At 43.2% G+C, this 15,566-nt stretch overlaps 1 protein-coding gene across 2 annotated transcripts in view; it reads right to left on the bottom strand.

The window, feature by feature from the left end:
* DGKH (diacylglycerol kinase eta) overlaps positions 1–15,566 on the bottom strand; it is a 64,381-nt gene that overhangs the window by 30,928 nt on the left and 17,887 nt on the right. For both annotated transcript variants that reach the window (XM_066619284.1, XM_066619285.1), the window contains exons 8-13: positions 15,238–15,346; positions 14,714–14,853; positions 10,191–10,278; positions 6,247–6,332; positions 4,396–4,492; positions 1,083–1,356 (exon numbers count right to left, since the gene is read on the bottom strand). In XM_066619284.1, the coding sequence (XP_066475381.1) occupies positions 1,083–1,356; positions 4,396–4,492; positions 6,247–6,332; positions 10,191–10,278; positions 14,714–14,853; positions 15,238–15,346 (794 nt within the window). The remainder of the gene's footprint in view (positions 1–1,082; positions 1,357–4,395; positions 4,493–6,246; positions 6,333–10,190; positions 10,279–14,713; positions 14,854–15,237; positions 15,347–15,566) is intronic.

Here is a 15,566-nt window from a genome sequence, read left to right as displayed (position 1 = left end):
AGCCCTCCCTCCCTCGGAGGCATGTGCTGCAGGCTGGGCTTCTCTCCCTCAAGTGGGATCTCTCTCTCTCTCTCTCTCTCTCTCTCCTCTGCACTCCCCTGGCTCAGGTTGCAGGAGGGGAGGGGAGCCAAGCCCAGTCGAGCAGAGACCAGCCCAGCCCATGGGCAAGGCAAGGAGAGACCTCCCCTCCCCTGTAGGGGATATCTCTCTCTCTCTCTCTCTCTCTCTCTCTCCTGCAATTAAAGAAATCAGCACGACCTGAAACATGACAGAATTGCATGTTGAAATATAGGCTGTTGCTATGGCAATGTCTCCCAACTTTGTCCCTATTTTTCATGCATTGTTTGCCTGCGTTAGAAAATCAAACCCATTTTTCTGGGGGATTTGAAACATGCTCTTTCTAATGAGATTAGCTTAGAAACATTTCTAGAAGGTACTTTCTTGTAAAAGCAGTTTGAAAATACTCCATTTTTGGCCTTTTTACAAAAATAATCAACTTGAAGGTTGCCAACAATAATGGAAAGAGCTAGGAGGCTGAAATTTGAAAACAAACTTATATTGGGATATTATGTACTAAATTTCACAATTATTACTTAATTATTGCTGGAGCTATTCAACACTAAACTTTGGATTTTTTTTTGTAGCACTGACTTTTTCTGGCCAACTTTGCTGCAATTTTAACCACTTTGGACACGCTCAACAAAAACAGTTATTAGTTTCATTAAATAGAGCGCAAAAAGTTGTATAAGGTAGGTAAGTTTCATTTTTGAAAAAATAACACAGAAGATATGTCTCAAAGTTGTCAAAATCTCACAATCGTACTGAACGTGGTCGCAGTATGGGATCAAACAAATGGCTATAACTCCACAAGTTTTCCCCTGGCGAACCTAAAACTTTACCAAAGTTCATTTGAAACATGTGGGACTCTACACACAAAATTTCATTAAAATCCATGATGGTCGCGCGGGAAGCCCTAGACCACTTGACATGGAATGACCCCAAAGAAAGAACAGAGAACATGCGTAAAGCTCATTACAGATGTAGAAGAAAAGCAAAAGTAAAATTCTCTTCCAGGTGTTCACCTTTTTCTGCTTGCTCAATGAGCTGTCTCAGAGCTTTCTTCAGACTGTTTGCTCTGAGCATTAGCTGCTCCCGTGGCTTGAAGACCTGATGAGTGGGAGATGTGTTGCTCTCTGCCAGTTGATCCTTCACATCAGACAAAGATTCTTCACTTGATGACCCTTCAGCTTCTTCTTCTACAATGGGGGGAGTGATCCGTGGTGCCACAGGAGAAAGTTGGGCTTCGGCATGAAGGGCCTGAAGCAGCAGATTTAGCTTCTCATTCAGTTCTGAACACTAACAAAAGATACAAACAAAAGGAATACACATACACACATGAGTACTATTTACATATTTGCTGAACCTAAAAAGCTGTTTAGTAAATGTTAAATGCTTTTCTGACACAGAACAGTGCCCAAATTCCATAAAAGTTCAAAATTGCTTCCCCTTTCCCACTTCATGGGAACAGGGTAACTATAGTAAATTTTGCAATAATTGCCTTACTTTTTTATAGCCCAAATTTCAGAACTGTAAATATACACAGTTTTGATTCTAAAATGTTCACAATTTTCAGGTTGGGGGTGAAATAGGTTGGCACCAACCAAGGACCCACAACCATCAGAGGGTTCACCTGGTGAAACTGTCCCCTGAACCCTCAGTACTAGAGGTGGTGCCCAATGTGACATCAGAGAGAGTGGCAAGCACCATGGGGGCCCAGAGCATGCCTTTGCTCCGGGGATCCCAGCAATGTTTAAAGTGATGGTTATTACCTTCAGAGCCCCAAATGGCTTGAGATAGGAATATCTAAAAAGCTGCCTCCTCTCACATGAGCTTGCTCCTCCCCCAAGATTCAATTGTGAGGCTCTCTGCATCCAGTGGACCTCAAAGGCTTCGTTGGCAGGATATGCGAGTCAGGCCTTTTATGTGTCCACACCTAAACTTTGAAATTTCCTCTCCAGAAAGGTGCACATTTCTCTCTCTCTCTCTGATGATCTTGTCATTTTGCAAATTCCATCTTTTAACTGATATTTAACTGGTTGGCTTTGTGGGATTTTTTAAATAGGTCATCTGGAGGTGATGACTACCTGCTGCCTCTAGTTTCTTTTATTTTTGTGCTTTTAATTGTTGATGTCACAGTTTTTAAATGATAGTGTGAGTCACTTTTAAATGGAAAGGTGGAATATTTTACTAAATACAGCAATAACTCTGCCCCATTGCACCCGGAATGCAAAGGAATGCTGCGCCTAAACCTGGAGATTCCATTTTATTATCATGCTTCATCAAAGCTGACAAATCTCTCCTCCATGTCAAATCCCTTTTAAATCCAATTAAACATACAAATGTTATCACATCTTGTGGTAGTAAAATCTATAAGTTATAAGTTTGAGAGACTGCCTTCTCCCATATATTCCGGCCCGTCCTCTTTGGTCATCCGAGGGGGTTTGTTGGTTGTGCCGCCATTAAGAGAGGTGAGGGGGATGGGCGGCCAGAAATAGGGCCTTCTTGGTGGCGGCGCCTGTATTGTGGAATTCCCTACCCTTTGAGTTGAGAACAGCTCCTTCGTTGTTAAACTTCCAGCGAGGCCTGAAGACGTTTTTATTCCAGCAAGCCTTTGATGCCTGATGGCTGCTTTTAATTGTTTTTACTGCTGCTGGTTGCTTTTTATCTATTTTATTGCTGTTTTTATGTATTTTTGATGTATTTTAATGTATTTTATTATTTTAAAATGTTGTTAGCCGCCTTGGGTACCCTCCGGGGAGAAAGGCGGATTACAAATCAAATCAAATAAATAAATTTACTGTGCAGAAAAGTACTTTCTTTTGTCTGTCCTGATTTAACTGTCAAGTCTTAAGAGAAACAGTAAGAGAGAAGAGTATTCACTCTGGGGAATGAATGCTATTCCGTAGATAGGTTTGGGCAGTCAAATTATTCAAAGAGTTGTAGAAGCAAAAAAAAAAAGTAAATACACAGTAAGTGTAAAGTCATGCACATTGGGGCAAAAAATCAAAACTTTAGATATAGGCTGATGGGTTCTGAGCTGTCTGTGACAGATCAGGAGATAGATCTTGGGGTGGTGGTGGACAGGTCAATGAAAGTGTCGACCCAATGTGCGGCGGCAGTAAAGAAGGCCAATTCTATGCTTGGGATCATTAGAAAAGGTATTGAGAACAAAACGGCTAATATTATAATGCTGTTGTACAAATCTATGGTAAGGCCACACCTGGAGTATTGTGTCCAGTTCTGGTCGCCGCATCTCAAAAAAGACATAGTGGAAATGGAAAAGGTGCAAAAGAGAGCAACTAAGATGATTACGGGGCTGGGGCACCTTCCTCATGAGGAACGGATACAACATTTGGGCCTCTTCAGCCTAGAAAAGAGACGCCTGAGGGGGGACATGATTGAGACACAAAATTATGCAGAGGATGGACAGAGTGGATAGGGAGATGCTCTTTACACTCTCACATAACACCAGAACCAGGGGACATCCGCTAAAATTGAATGTTGGGAGTGTTAGGACAGACAAAAGAAAATATTTCTTTACTCAGCGTGTGGTTGGTCTGTGGAACTCCTTGCCGCAGGATGTGGTGACGGCATCTGGCCTGGATGCCTTTAAAAGAGGATTGGACAAGTTTCTGGAGGAAAAATCCATTACAGGGTACAAGCCATGATGTGTATGCGCAACCTCCTGATTTTAGAAATGGGCTATGTCAGAAGGCAAGATGCAAGGGAGGGCACCAGGATGAGATCTCTTGTGATCTGGTGTGCTCCCTGGGACATTTGGTGGGCCGCTGTGAGATACAGGAAGCTGGACTTGATGGGCCTATGGCCTGATCCAGTGGGGCTGTTCTTATGTTCTTAAAAAATTTTAAAAATAGAGGGATCCCTGTCCCAAGGAACTTCCAAAGTAATGCAGAGTAAACAGTGTTTTTTGGCTGTCCACCTCCCAGCAAGACACAGTACACAGACTCAGCAGCTATAGCAGTTGTTTGTTTTTTCCATAACAAGGGAAACATCACAGCTTGATATACGTAGTTCCTGAATCTGCAATTCCCCTCCCATTGCCTAGCAGAGAGAAAGAGAGCACACAGCACAGCATATAGCAGCAACAAATGCACTGTGATTTTTGTGGTCATGAAATTATGAACAAAACAAAATTTGATCAATTGATGAAACTATACTGGAAATGTTTGTTGCCTTTTTTGTTCAGTGAAAAAAAACAAGAACTTCCATTATGTTGAGCCTAAGGCACAAATCTTCTAGAATTATATCATTTCAATATAACAATAGATATGCAAAATTAATGAAATGGGGGAGCGAAGAAAGATTAATTCTTACTTTAATGGCCAAAGCATCTGCTTCTGCGTTTTCCATTGGTCTTTCAAAGGTCTTCCCTATTTTGGCAACGAACCCTTTTACAGTTTCACATAATATCCTTTTGTCAGAGATAGAAATATTGAAGCAAAGAGAAAGTAGGAAATAACTTTAGAGGTTAGAAGATCTCAAATATTTAAGGAATTATATTGTAAACTATAACTCAGAGAAATCATATTTGTCAAAGCATAAAACATTGTTTTCCCTTTATTCCTTGTCTAACCTGGGAAACTTCCATGGGAAGTCCATGGGAAACTTCAATAAATGCAACTTTATGTACTGAGAACAAGTATGAGCCACTAGAACACTTTTACTATTCACCAATATTATTGAAAGGATTTAGAAATTGCAGTACACAGCTTTCAGACTTTACTGTCATATCCAACTTTAATTATACTAAACTAATTTGAGACAGACTCAATTATCTGTGTGTATGTCCCCCACACACAAAAGATAATACATCCACGGCATCTGAACTAATTACACCGGAACCATCACTACAGATTAACCACTGCCTAAGAAATCCACTCTTAGGCACCAAGCCAGTCAGTTAAATTTCTAACCAATTTGATATTCATTGGCAATCTGGATTCATTACTGCTTATTATGAAGTATTTGCACTAGTGCTCTGTCACAAGCACGGTTGACCAGTGGTGTTTAGGTTTGTGATGAAACACTCATGTAGAGGTGTCACCACAAACCCACCTGAACCTAATTCAATAAAACAGAGGCCCAGAGGGGAAAAAAACAGCCAGTCATGTATTTAGGAACTGTGTGGCTATAACTCTGTCTTTTTAAGCATTTTTTATGCTAAATAAAATGAACCTGCTATTATGACTACAAACACAATATTTAATTTTACTAAGTCACCTTGTATTTTTTAATGTAAAGATGGATATGATTTTTTATGCAAATACATTTCTGAATCCCTAAACTCATGCCTTAAAGGAGACACTAAGATCTACGTACAGTCACATTAAACTGAATTCTAGACCCGGACAGAAAGCCTTGGGCACTCACATCATACAGAGTTTAATAGCAGCCGAACTAGTGATTCTAGCATCTGTCATGCTTGCTTATATGTAGACTGGGTCCCTGAGTTACATACACCCAACTTACGGATGGCCACACTGGTGCTTTAACATAGGCACAGGCCACCCATTCTAGTGTTTTTGAGAACGCATGACAGTGCTGAGCTGTCAAGAGTCAGTTGTTCCAACTTACATCCATTCCGACTTCCTGTCAAACCTCAGGAACGGAACTAGTACATAAATTCGGGATTTTCTCTACAGGCTTGGAGCTATCACCCAGAGGTAAACTACATGATTTCAACGTACAAGGACCCAATCAATGTTCAAATCCTTGGCATCTTCTGGCAGGGCAGGAAAAGAACCTTGTCTGAAAACTTGCACACTGCTGCCAATCAGTAATACAACTGACTTGTCAGAAAGATGAGGAACAAAGGAGCCAGCAAGGAAAAGAGGCACCTTTGCCATCTCTACCTGCTGTTGACTCTTCAGAAGCTTTGTCTGTGCCCCTCCCTCCTCAATGGTCACAAAAACACCAACTGCCTCCTGAAGTGGAGAAGGGTGATTTTATTGTGCATTTGTAGACTTTAACTGATATGAGCCACCTTAGGGGCCTCTTTCAGAGGCCAAAAGATAGGAATCTTCAGAATAAACAATAAAACTGATTCAGAATAAGGCAGTTTCATTTGAATTGACCAGCAAAGGTTTCAGGCCTATGCATTCTAAGAACATTGCAAAAGAAGAGATTCTACACATAACACTGTGAATTGCAAGTTACTCAACTTACTCGGCAGAAGATATGACAACTGAGTGTTGATCAGAATCTAGGATCTTAGTAAGGTGACCCGCAACTGAATCCTCATAAGCAGACATCTGAAGCACATGAAGCAAAAAAATCTTCATATTCTACCTGCAATTATTCGTAAGTCACAAAAAAATCACGCACATGCACAATTGTCACTTCCCCCCCCCCAAACTAACATTTATAGCCAAGCTAGCTAAGAATATTCCAGGGTCTTTGTACCAAAATGAGACTGCAAACTAGGAAAGGTTATAATACTCGTTTCCTCCAATGAGCAATTCCCCTCATTTTGTTGCTTTTAACTAAGAAACAAACAGAACTTCCTCTTCCCAAATCATGAAATAGCTCAGCTCATTTTCAAGGTAAAACACCTAATCTCCCATTAGTTTGCTTCAGTTTGCTGGGGTCCTGGAACAAAGCCCTGAACTGGGACTCTCCATGGAGCTCCTGTCTGACCTCAGATGGTGAACTGGACACTACCACTGCCACTGAATGGCCTGTACACTCAAGGTACAGGGGTCGGCCCAGACAGGTGGAAACTTTGATGGGTATGGGCCCTCAGAAGTGCCCAACTGGAAAATCTCTTATACCACCCCGGCCTCCCAAGCACCCATCTCCAAAGTTGTCCCGCCAACAGGTTTTCTTGGTTGCAGAGCTGGCATTTGCAGAACAAGATCACAGGCATTTAGAAGAGGACTTCGCCTTGGGGTACACACAGCAAACAGCTTTTGCAGACCAGGAGAGACTGCACAAAGTCCCAGCTGGCCTGCAGGGAACTTCTTTGAGTCTGAGATAATGGACTATACCAACTGTCTTAGGCTGTATAAAACACCCAGCCTGGCACAGGACTAGGGGAGCCCCTGCAGGTTTTCCTAGCATGTAGGTCAGGCTCGCAACCTTTTGTAAGCTAAGCTCTTAGGCTGCAAAAAAACACTTCCCACAGTCCAAGTGAAAGTCTGTAATGATTCTCCTGGCCTGTGAGGAACTGGCTATTATTGCATCCAGCAATTTAAGCTGCTTGCAAGCCCTCACAAGCCCTGACTTCAAGTGCTTTGCACTGTCAGGCCCTTCTCCATCCTAAACTTTCATTTGTGGATTTGAGGCCTGGGCAAGAGGGGTACACCAGGAGTTATTCGCCAGTTTGGAGAAGGGGTAAGAGGCTATATAATGTTTGCCTCTGTGCTCTGGAATTAAATAAAGATCCTTGAAGCAAGCATTGCGAGCTCCTGAAGTTTGTATTCGGACCTCTACCTGGTAAGCTTTGCCAGCACTTCTACCTTCATGATAAAAATGCGATCGCTACTATCCACAGAGCAATTCTGCACATGCTCAAAGGTTTGTAAGCATCCAGGAAAACTTTTAAATTTTTTTTTTTTTTTAGGAAAAGAAAAAGACTATTTTTCTCTCTATTAAACCTCACTGTCTACATACATCAAATCACACTCTGCTTCAGTTACCATTTCAGTGTGCAATCCCTACACCTGCCACTAGAAGCCAGGCCTTTACAGCTGTGGACGACATTCTGGAACAGAGAAATTGTTCATCCTTGCTCTCACCATGGAGGGACTGTAACATCTTCCTTTTTGTTGGACTTTCGAGACTACTCTCAAAATAGATTATTTTCCTGTTTGGCAGTTTTTATGTTTTGTAGTTGTTTTGTTATGCTGTTAAGTTTTCATCCTGGTTTTATTATGTTTTTTTCTATCTTTTGTTGCAAGCCGTTTTGAACATGCACTGGAAAAGCAACCTATAAATGCTAAAAAATGTACAGTATGTGACAATAGCAGACAGCTTTTTCCCAGGTTTCAAAAGTGGCTTGCTATCACATGCACAGTTCCTATCCAAGAATACACCTTGAAAACACCACTGGAATGATTGGCATCACATTAACTAGCAGCATAAAGCAAAGTGTCAGGAACTCTTACAAATGAGACTAGGTGCATTGGTGGAGACTAGGTGGAATGGTCTTAACATAACACAGAGTGTACTGCTGAAGGTCTTTCTCTGCATGTGGCCACCAAGATTGCTGTCTATTCCTATTTGAATCATCTTTTGCTCTTTGGTCTAATACAAGTCCTGAAATTGATTGTAACTAACCCAGGGCATTCAATATACAGGGTTAAAGAATGGTTTAATTGCAATAACAATGGGGCAGATTCTAGCATGCCCGAAAAACTAGTTAGTCCCATTCTAAGGTATTAATGCCTAATACTGTTCTGTTAGAATTAGGATTAGAATTAGTATTAGTATTGCAAGACTGTTAAGACTGCCTTTAACCACAGACCATAATCTACTCCAGGGGTGCCCAAACCCCGGCCCGCAGGCCACTTGCCGCCCGCTGCAGGTCCCCATCCGGCCCCCAAGGGATCCCCCCATCTTCAATGGGCACTCAGCCCTCACCCCAGCCTGCACTGGCCCGCCGCGCAAGCTCCGTGCCTTGCTTTCCCTCGCCGCTGAGCTCAGTGGCAGTGAAGGAAAGACAAGCCCAGCGTGAGTGCAGGGCCTTTTATAGTGGGAAGGTAACGTGAGACTTGCAGGTCTTGCGTTACTTCCCACTATAAAAGACCCTGTGCGCTTGCCGGCTGGTCACTCCCTGCCTTGCCCATGGGCTGGGCTGGGCTGGGCTCCACTCGGCTCCCCTCCCCTCCCCTCCCCTCCCCTCCTGCAAACTGAGCCAGGGGAGTGCAGGAGAGAGAGTGAGATCCCCTGTGGGGGAAGGGAGGTCTCTCCCTGCCTTGCCCATGGGCTGGGGTGGGCTCCGCTGGGCTAGGCTAGGCTCCCCTCCCCTCCCCTCCTGCAACCTGAGCCAGGCGAGTGCAGGGGAGAGAGAGAGAGAGAGATCCTGGAGGGAGGGGAGCCCAGCCCAGCCCAGAGCACATGCCTCTGAGGGAGGGAGGGCTGGTTGGCTGCACTGGCCAGGAAGGCAGGCAGGCGGCGGCAGCAGCACATGCCGCCCTAGCTAGCTAGCTTTTTTTCTGGCCCCTGACACTGTGTCAGAGAGATGCTGTGGCCCTCCTGCCAAAAACTTTGAGCACCCCGATCTACTCCATTACCTTATGTCATTTCCCTCCTCTTATGTCATTTTTTTTCTTTTCCCTTTTTGTATTCACTAGTAAAAGAAAAGGGAAAAGGAAAAAAATGGTAATGAGGAAGTCTACACTTTGTTCGGCTTTGGTTAAATATTCAGATTGTGCCTGTGTCAAACACAGTCACAGATTAAACAGTGCAGGGTTGTGCAAATAAAAAGTGAAAGTGGCAGCAATGTTAATACTGAACTATTGAACACTTAAACACCTTTCTACACAAATTTGATTTTTAAATGATTCAGTATTAAAAGGAAGTACCTTATGGCATGTCTATATGAAGGTCACTACTGAGAGTTCCAGTATTGTCTTTACAGGTCTTCAGAATCTGATTCTAATATTTGCACATTTGTAGTTGTCCCTCTTCATTCCACAGTATTTTGCATCATCATCCCACTTGCTTTTGCTATGCCGCTTCTGCCTTGAAAGGCCACTTACATGATTACATAGGTGTCAACAACCAAAGTATGTATTTATTACATCAGGTATGAAGGGCATGTTTCTGTACATATTTTTACTTTCTCTTTTAATTACATATAAGAAACTTCCTGATCCTTTCTTTCTCACTGCTCACATGTATTTTATAGGAAATGCAGTTACATATATGCCCTTCATGACTGGCAAAATATTTCAGATCCATATGTATTCTGAACTTGAGTAGCGGCAATCAAATACATAATATCACTGGAGTAAGAGACTGCAATTAACCTAACCTCATGGCAGGAAATTAATTTCATTGAGGCTAAAGTACTTCTGCTATAGTTTTTTTTTTTTTTAATGCAGTTCTTAATTATATTATTTTGCCAGAGATACAGAATTTAGGAACATACAAAAATCAACATTCACCTGACATTCCTCAGACTCCTCTTCTGGAGTAACCGGAAGAACAGATTGCTTTGATGGTAATTTCAGTTCATACGACATTATGCTCCACCTGAAAGAAGTTGCATGCATCCAAATGACCAAACTTCCAAACAACCAAATTCACACAGCAGGATTATTTTAGGCATTACAACAACAAAAAATTACAAAAAAAGAACTCAAAATATTTATGCTGGCATTTTATTTTTTCTGTAAACCTCTTCACCAACTTTTTTTGTTCAAAAGCAGTACAGGTGACCCTTGATATCTGTAGGTTAAGTACCCATGAATTTGAATACCTGCAGATTCCACATCCATGGGTTGGGCCACCTGTAGCTCTCCAAACCCAAACAGAGCTGTGCTCCAGTTGGGTCCAGAGGCCCTTCTGAGGCCTTCAGAGGGCAAACAAAAAACAAAACAAACAAAACAAAAAAAAAACAACTTCTGGCTTTTGACCAAAAACTGCAAGTCATGGTTTTTGGCCCTTAGAAGGTCCTCCGGATCCAACTAAGCACAGCTCAGGTCAGTTTCAGAGGGCTTGGGGCAGCCAAAATCCATGCATATAAGAATTTTGATATCTGCAAGGGTTCCAGGAACAGAACCCCCATGGATAATGATGGTTGTCCTGTATATAAATATTATTTGTAATAAGATGAGCACAGGGAGTGGTTACTTGGAAACCCTTAAGCTCATATAATCTTGTTGGAACAGTGTGATACTCTAGAGCAGCCATTTACAACCTTTTTCACCTCACAGTACACTGACAAAGCACTAAAACTGTCAAGGCACACTACCAGTTTTTTTTACTTACATTAAATTACTACATTACAATAATCTTGAATTAATAAAAATACAATTCAATCATTACATGACAAAAAATTGAAAAGAAGCATGAAGAGGGAAGTATATGTGGTTTCTGAAAAGGAGGAAAAAAATCTATGTTCAAATTCTTATCAAAAGTGCCAGAAAGTGTTGGCAAAGACAGGGCATATTGATCACATAGTGGAGAAATGTGGGTGAGGGGCAGTGAGGAGACATGATTGAAACAAGTACAAGATTAAACTGGGGGTGTGGGAGAAAGAGGGAGAGAGAACGTGAGGCAGTGATTCTGTAACTTTGGAAGGTGCGAACAAGTGAGGGGAGGGACAGTAAGAGAGTTGCTAACTGTGATTGTGAGTTTGTGGGGGGAATATGCCTGGGGAAGGGGATGGTGTGGGGGAGAGAGAAGTGCCAATTGCCTGCTTGTGTATTTGAGAAAAAAAGAGTACAACCAAAAGTCCAATCTTATGCATGCCTGCTCAAAGTAAGCCCCATTATAGTCAATGGGCTTACTCCCAGGTAAGTGTAGACAGGATTGTGGCCCAGCACCCTTCCTCTAAAAGCCCCAAAGTACAGGGAGGGTTGCTTTGGGGAGTTGCAGGCAAACTGGAGTTTGCAGTTCCAAACAACACAGTCCTGGAATGTGCTAGAATCCCTAGCACGTATGCACTACTGAAACAGAGACGCCTGCGTTGGCTCGGTCATGTCGTGAGAATGGATGATGGCCGGATCCCAAAGGATCTCCTCTATGGAGAACTCGTGCAAGGAAAGCGCCCTACGGGTAGACCACAGCTGCGATACAAGGACATCTGCAAGAGGGATCTGAAGGGCTTAGGAGTGGACCTCAACAAGTGGGAAACCCTGGCCTCTGAGCGGCCCGCTTGGAGGCAGGCTGTGCAACATGGCCTTTCCCAGTTTGAAGAGACACTTGGCCAACAGTCTGAGGCTAAGAGGCAAAGAAGGAAGGCCCATAGCCAGGGAGACAGGCCAGGGACAGACTGCACTTGCTCCCAGTGTGGAAGGGATTGTCACTCCCGAATCGGCCTTTTCAGCCACACTAGACGCTGTTCCAGAACCACCTTTCAGAGCGCGATACCATAGTCTTTCGAGACTGAAGGTTGCCAACTAAGAACTAAGAAGGCAAACTGGTAAGGAAAAGGGACTTTCAAGGACCCTTATCAGTCAGCCAGTCCTTAGGTTGGGGGCCTCAGCAGACTCGCTCGCTATGTACCTGCTTGCCCGTTTCTAGCTCCCTCTTCTCTCTCACTCCTCAGCTCCCACCTCCTGGTTCCTCCAGGCTTCTCTGGTTGCCCAATCAGCACACAGGCTGGCAACAACCGCCTTCATGCTCAACCCTATGCATGTCTACTCAGAAGTAAGCCCCATAATAACCAATGGGGCTTACTCCCAGGAAAGTGAGGATAAGGTTGCAGCCTGAGTCCTGCTCAGTAGCAGGAGCAAGCTCCAAGAGAACTCTTCAGCTGCTGTGTGGGATGCAAAGCAGCCACGACTAGCCCCTTCACTGGCTGCTCAGTTGCTTGTGCTGCCTGCTACTTGAGGCTCAAAGCAGCCGCTTCTCCCGCACGCAGGCGGGCGCGCGGCTGCTGCCTGCCTCCTCTGATCCTGCAGCACACCTGGGGCAGCCTCACAGCACACCAGTGTGCTGCGGCACAGTGGTTGAAAACTGCTTCTCTAGGGATTCTGTATATCCAACTATCCAGCAAACAGTTATGCTGTGTGGTGATACACAGGTCTACAGCTTCAGACCAGTTCACTGACTGATGTTTGTGGCCCAAAGCAGAAGACAGTTGCCTTGTCATCTTTGCGATCTTGCCCTCTGAAGAATGTCTGAGCCTGGGGACAAACCCCATAGAGTACCTTGGGGGACTGATACTGGTGCAAAAAATCCCTTTCACCTGGACATCATTACATCTCTCCTTTGGGCCCAAAGAAGACATTTATGAAATGACGGCCCTGCTACCAGAGTGGCCTGTGATGCTGTTGCCCTCAGTGACCTATTATCAGAATGCCTCAACTTCTTAGGTGGACCCACAGTTTCCAATACCGACTCAAAGCTGGATTTACAGCATTTGTTACCTGTGTAAACCTTGCCTCAAATCTGGAAGACCGTCCAAAAGGATTTATACAACACAGATCCCTTTTGCTCCCAGGAAGTCATTATCAATGGTGGAGAAGCGGGTGTGAGAGCAAGAGACACAGATGTGGCCTTTAAATGACTTAAAGGCTGCTTCCCACAGTGAAGACTAGAGAAGCAGCTCCCAATATCTAGAGCAGTGGTTTTCAAACTGTTTTTCAAACAGCATGTGTAAAGCTTCTCCCATCCCTTTAAGGGGTGGGGGAAAGGGGGAGGTAGCAACGTGATCGCTAATGGGGGTGAAAGGGGGCTACTTTTACTTACTGTGGGTTGCTGGCAGCTGCAGAAGTTGCAGGGCTCCCCAATGCTTAGAATGGTGACAAGAACTGGTCCCTAAGCACTTCCTGGTTGCTTGGCAACCGGTTTCTCACAACATTCTAATGCTCTAAGTCAGGGGTGCTCAAACTCCGGCCCGGGGGTCATTTGCGGCCCTTGGGGACCCCCAATCTGGCCAGCCAGCAGCCCCCAGTCTCCAATGAGCCTCTGGACCTCTGGAGACTTGCTGGAGCCCACACAGGCCGGATGCGACTCTCAGCGTGAGGGCCAACTATTTGACCTCTTGCATGAGCTGCAGGCCAAGGGCTCCATCTGCTGCTTGCTGTTTCATGTGTGTGAAGAAGCAGCTGCAGCAAAGGAAAGACCAGCCTTGCTTTGTGCAAGGTTTTTTATAGACCTTGAGCTATCATGAGACCTTCGTTCATTCATAGAAGTTCTATCTCTAATATATTCATTTATGTAAAGTTGTGTAAATTTATCCAAATTTTAAATGTAAATTGATTTTCCCCCCAGCCCCCTACACAATGTCAGAGAGATAATGTGGCCCTCCTGTCAAAAAGTTTGGACACCCCTATTCTAAATCAACATTCTAAGCATCAGAGAGCCGTGCGGAGGGCTGCTCAGGGCTCCCCACAACTCCTGCAGCTGCCAGAAGCCCCCAGTAAGTAAAAATATTCCCTTTCACCCAAATTAGTGACACAATCCTGGGGATCGCCCTACTGCCCTACTCCCTCCCTTGGAAAAGACTTACTTAGGGAGTAAAACTCTCAAGTGGTTTGAGAACCACTGATCTAGAGAATTTCCTGCAGGGGGGCAGGAGCTAATTCTAGGCACAAAAGATAGTTTTCGTAGCCATTAACTGAGAGAAGTTTTGCCTCACAGCAGAGACATTTAAATGTGACCCAGGTTGCTGTACAATGAGACAGGGTCAACTAACATACTAATAAGCTTTTCGCTTCTTTTAAATTTTTCAGTGTTGAAATACTAGCATTATTATTATTATAAACACAATATATTTCTTAAACAGAAATACCAGTTGTTTCCCTCAGAGACAAAAGGACAAAGAGGTGCATTTCTCAGCAGCAAACAAATAAATAACATTGGATGTTATTTGAGGCACACAGCCATGCACTGGGTCTACCTCTGAGTATAGGGGTAGAACATTCAACTCACCCCTGGAAGCTTCTAAACGTCAGCTCTGTGTATGTGCAAAACTCTACTATATGTGACTCCACATAGACCTGCGGAGTTTACCTACCTGTCTAGCATTTTAGTGCTTGCCCGTTCCAACTTTTCCAAAATCTGAGGAAGTTGAGTGTCATCATCACATGACCCTCCCCAGCCAAGAACACGTGCAAGGTCATTTCCTGTACCAAGAGGTAATACTCCTAAATGACACTAAGATTAAAAAAGATGGTTCAATATACTTATTTATAAACTGATAAATGGCCTCACAGCAACTAGTGACACTTATATAAAGCAATTCATTTTAAAAGAAACAATAAAACTAGAACCAGCAACAATTCCAGATAAAAATCTGGTAGCAGAAAAACCGTTAAGAGGTTACAATATCAGAGAAAACACAAGTACATCTAAACAAACCCATCTTATCACTTAAAGTGGGCTTGCTAGTTCCTTTATAAGGTAACTTGTAAAATATTAAAATATTATTTGATTATAACTACTAGAGGGTTGTTTTCTTCCAAGTGTTTATATCCCAGTTGCTGAGAAACCAAGTCTCACTCCATCATCCCTTCCCAATCAGAACAAACTAACACTTACCTGCTTATGCAAATTGAGTTGATCAATTTCAGACAATACCCAACCAACACTTCCATCTCCTCCACATACAAGGATTCGGAAATTGTCAAACTTCTGAAACAATCGTAAACTGAAAGGAGAGTGCATTAACTGTGTTCAAATCCATATTGAGACATAATATGAAATTTATAACAATGACACAGTTACGCATGTAAACATCTAAAAGCAAATGAGGCAGCATTTGCTGGAAAAAATATTGCATGTTTAAGGACTAAAACAAATTTAGGATGACAAAATATGTATTGTTTTCATTTTCCAAAGTTTCTGGCACTATTTATTAACAGTATTTA

Source organism: Tiliqua scincoides, chromosome 3, assembly GCF_035046505.1.
Source record: "Tiliqua scincoides isolate rTilSci1 chromosome 3, rTilSci1.hap2, whole genome shotgun sequence".
Classification (NCBI taxonomy): domain Eukaryota; kingdom Metazoa; phylum Chordata; class Lepidosauria; order Squamata; family Scincidae; genus Tiliqua; species Tiliqua scincoides.
Note: the sequence above shows the minus strand (reverse complement) of the source record. Positions and strands in the feature narration are given on the sequence as shown.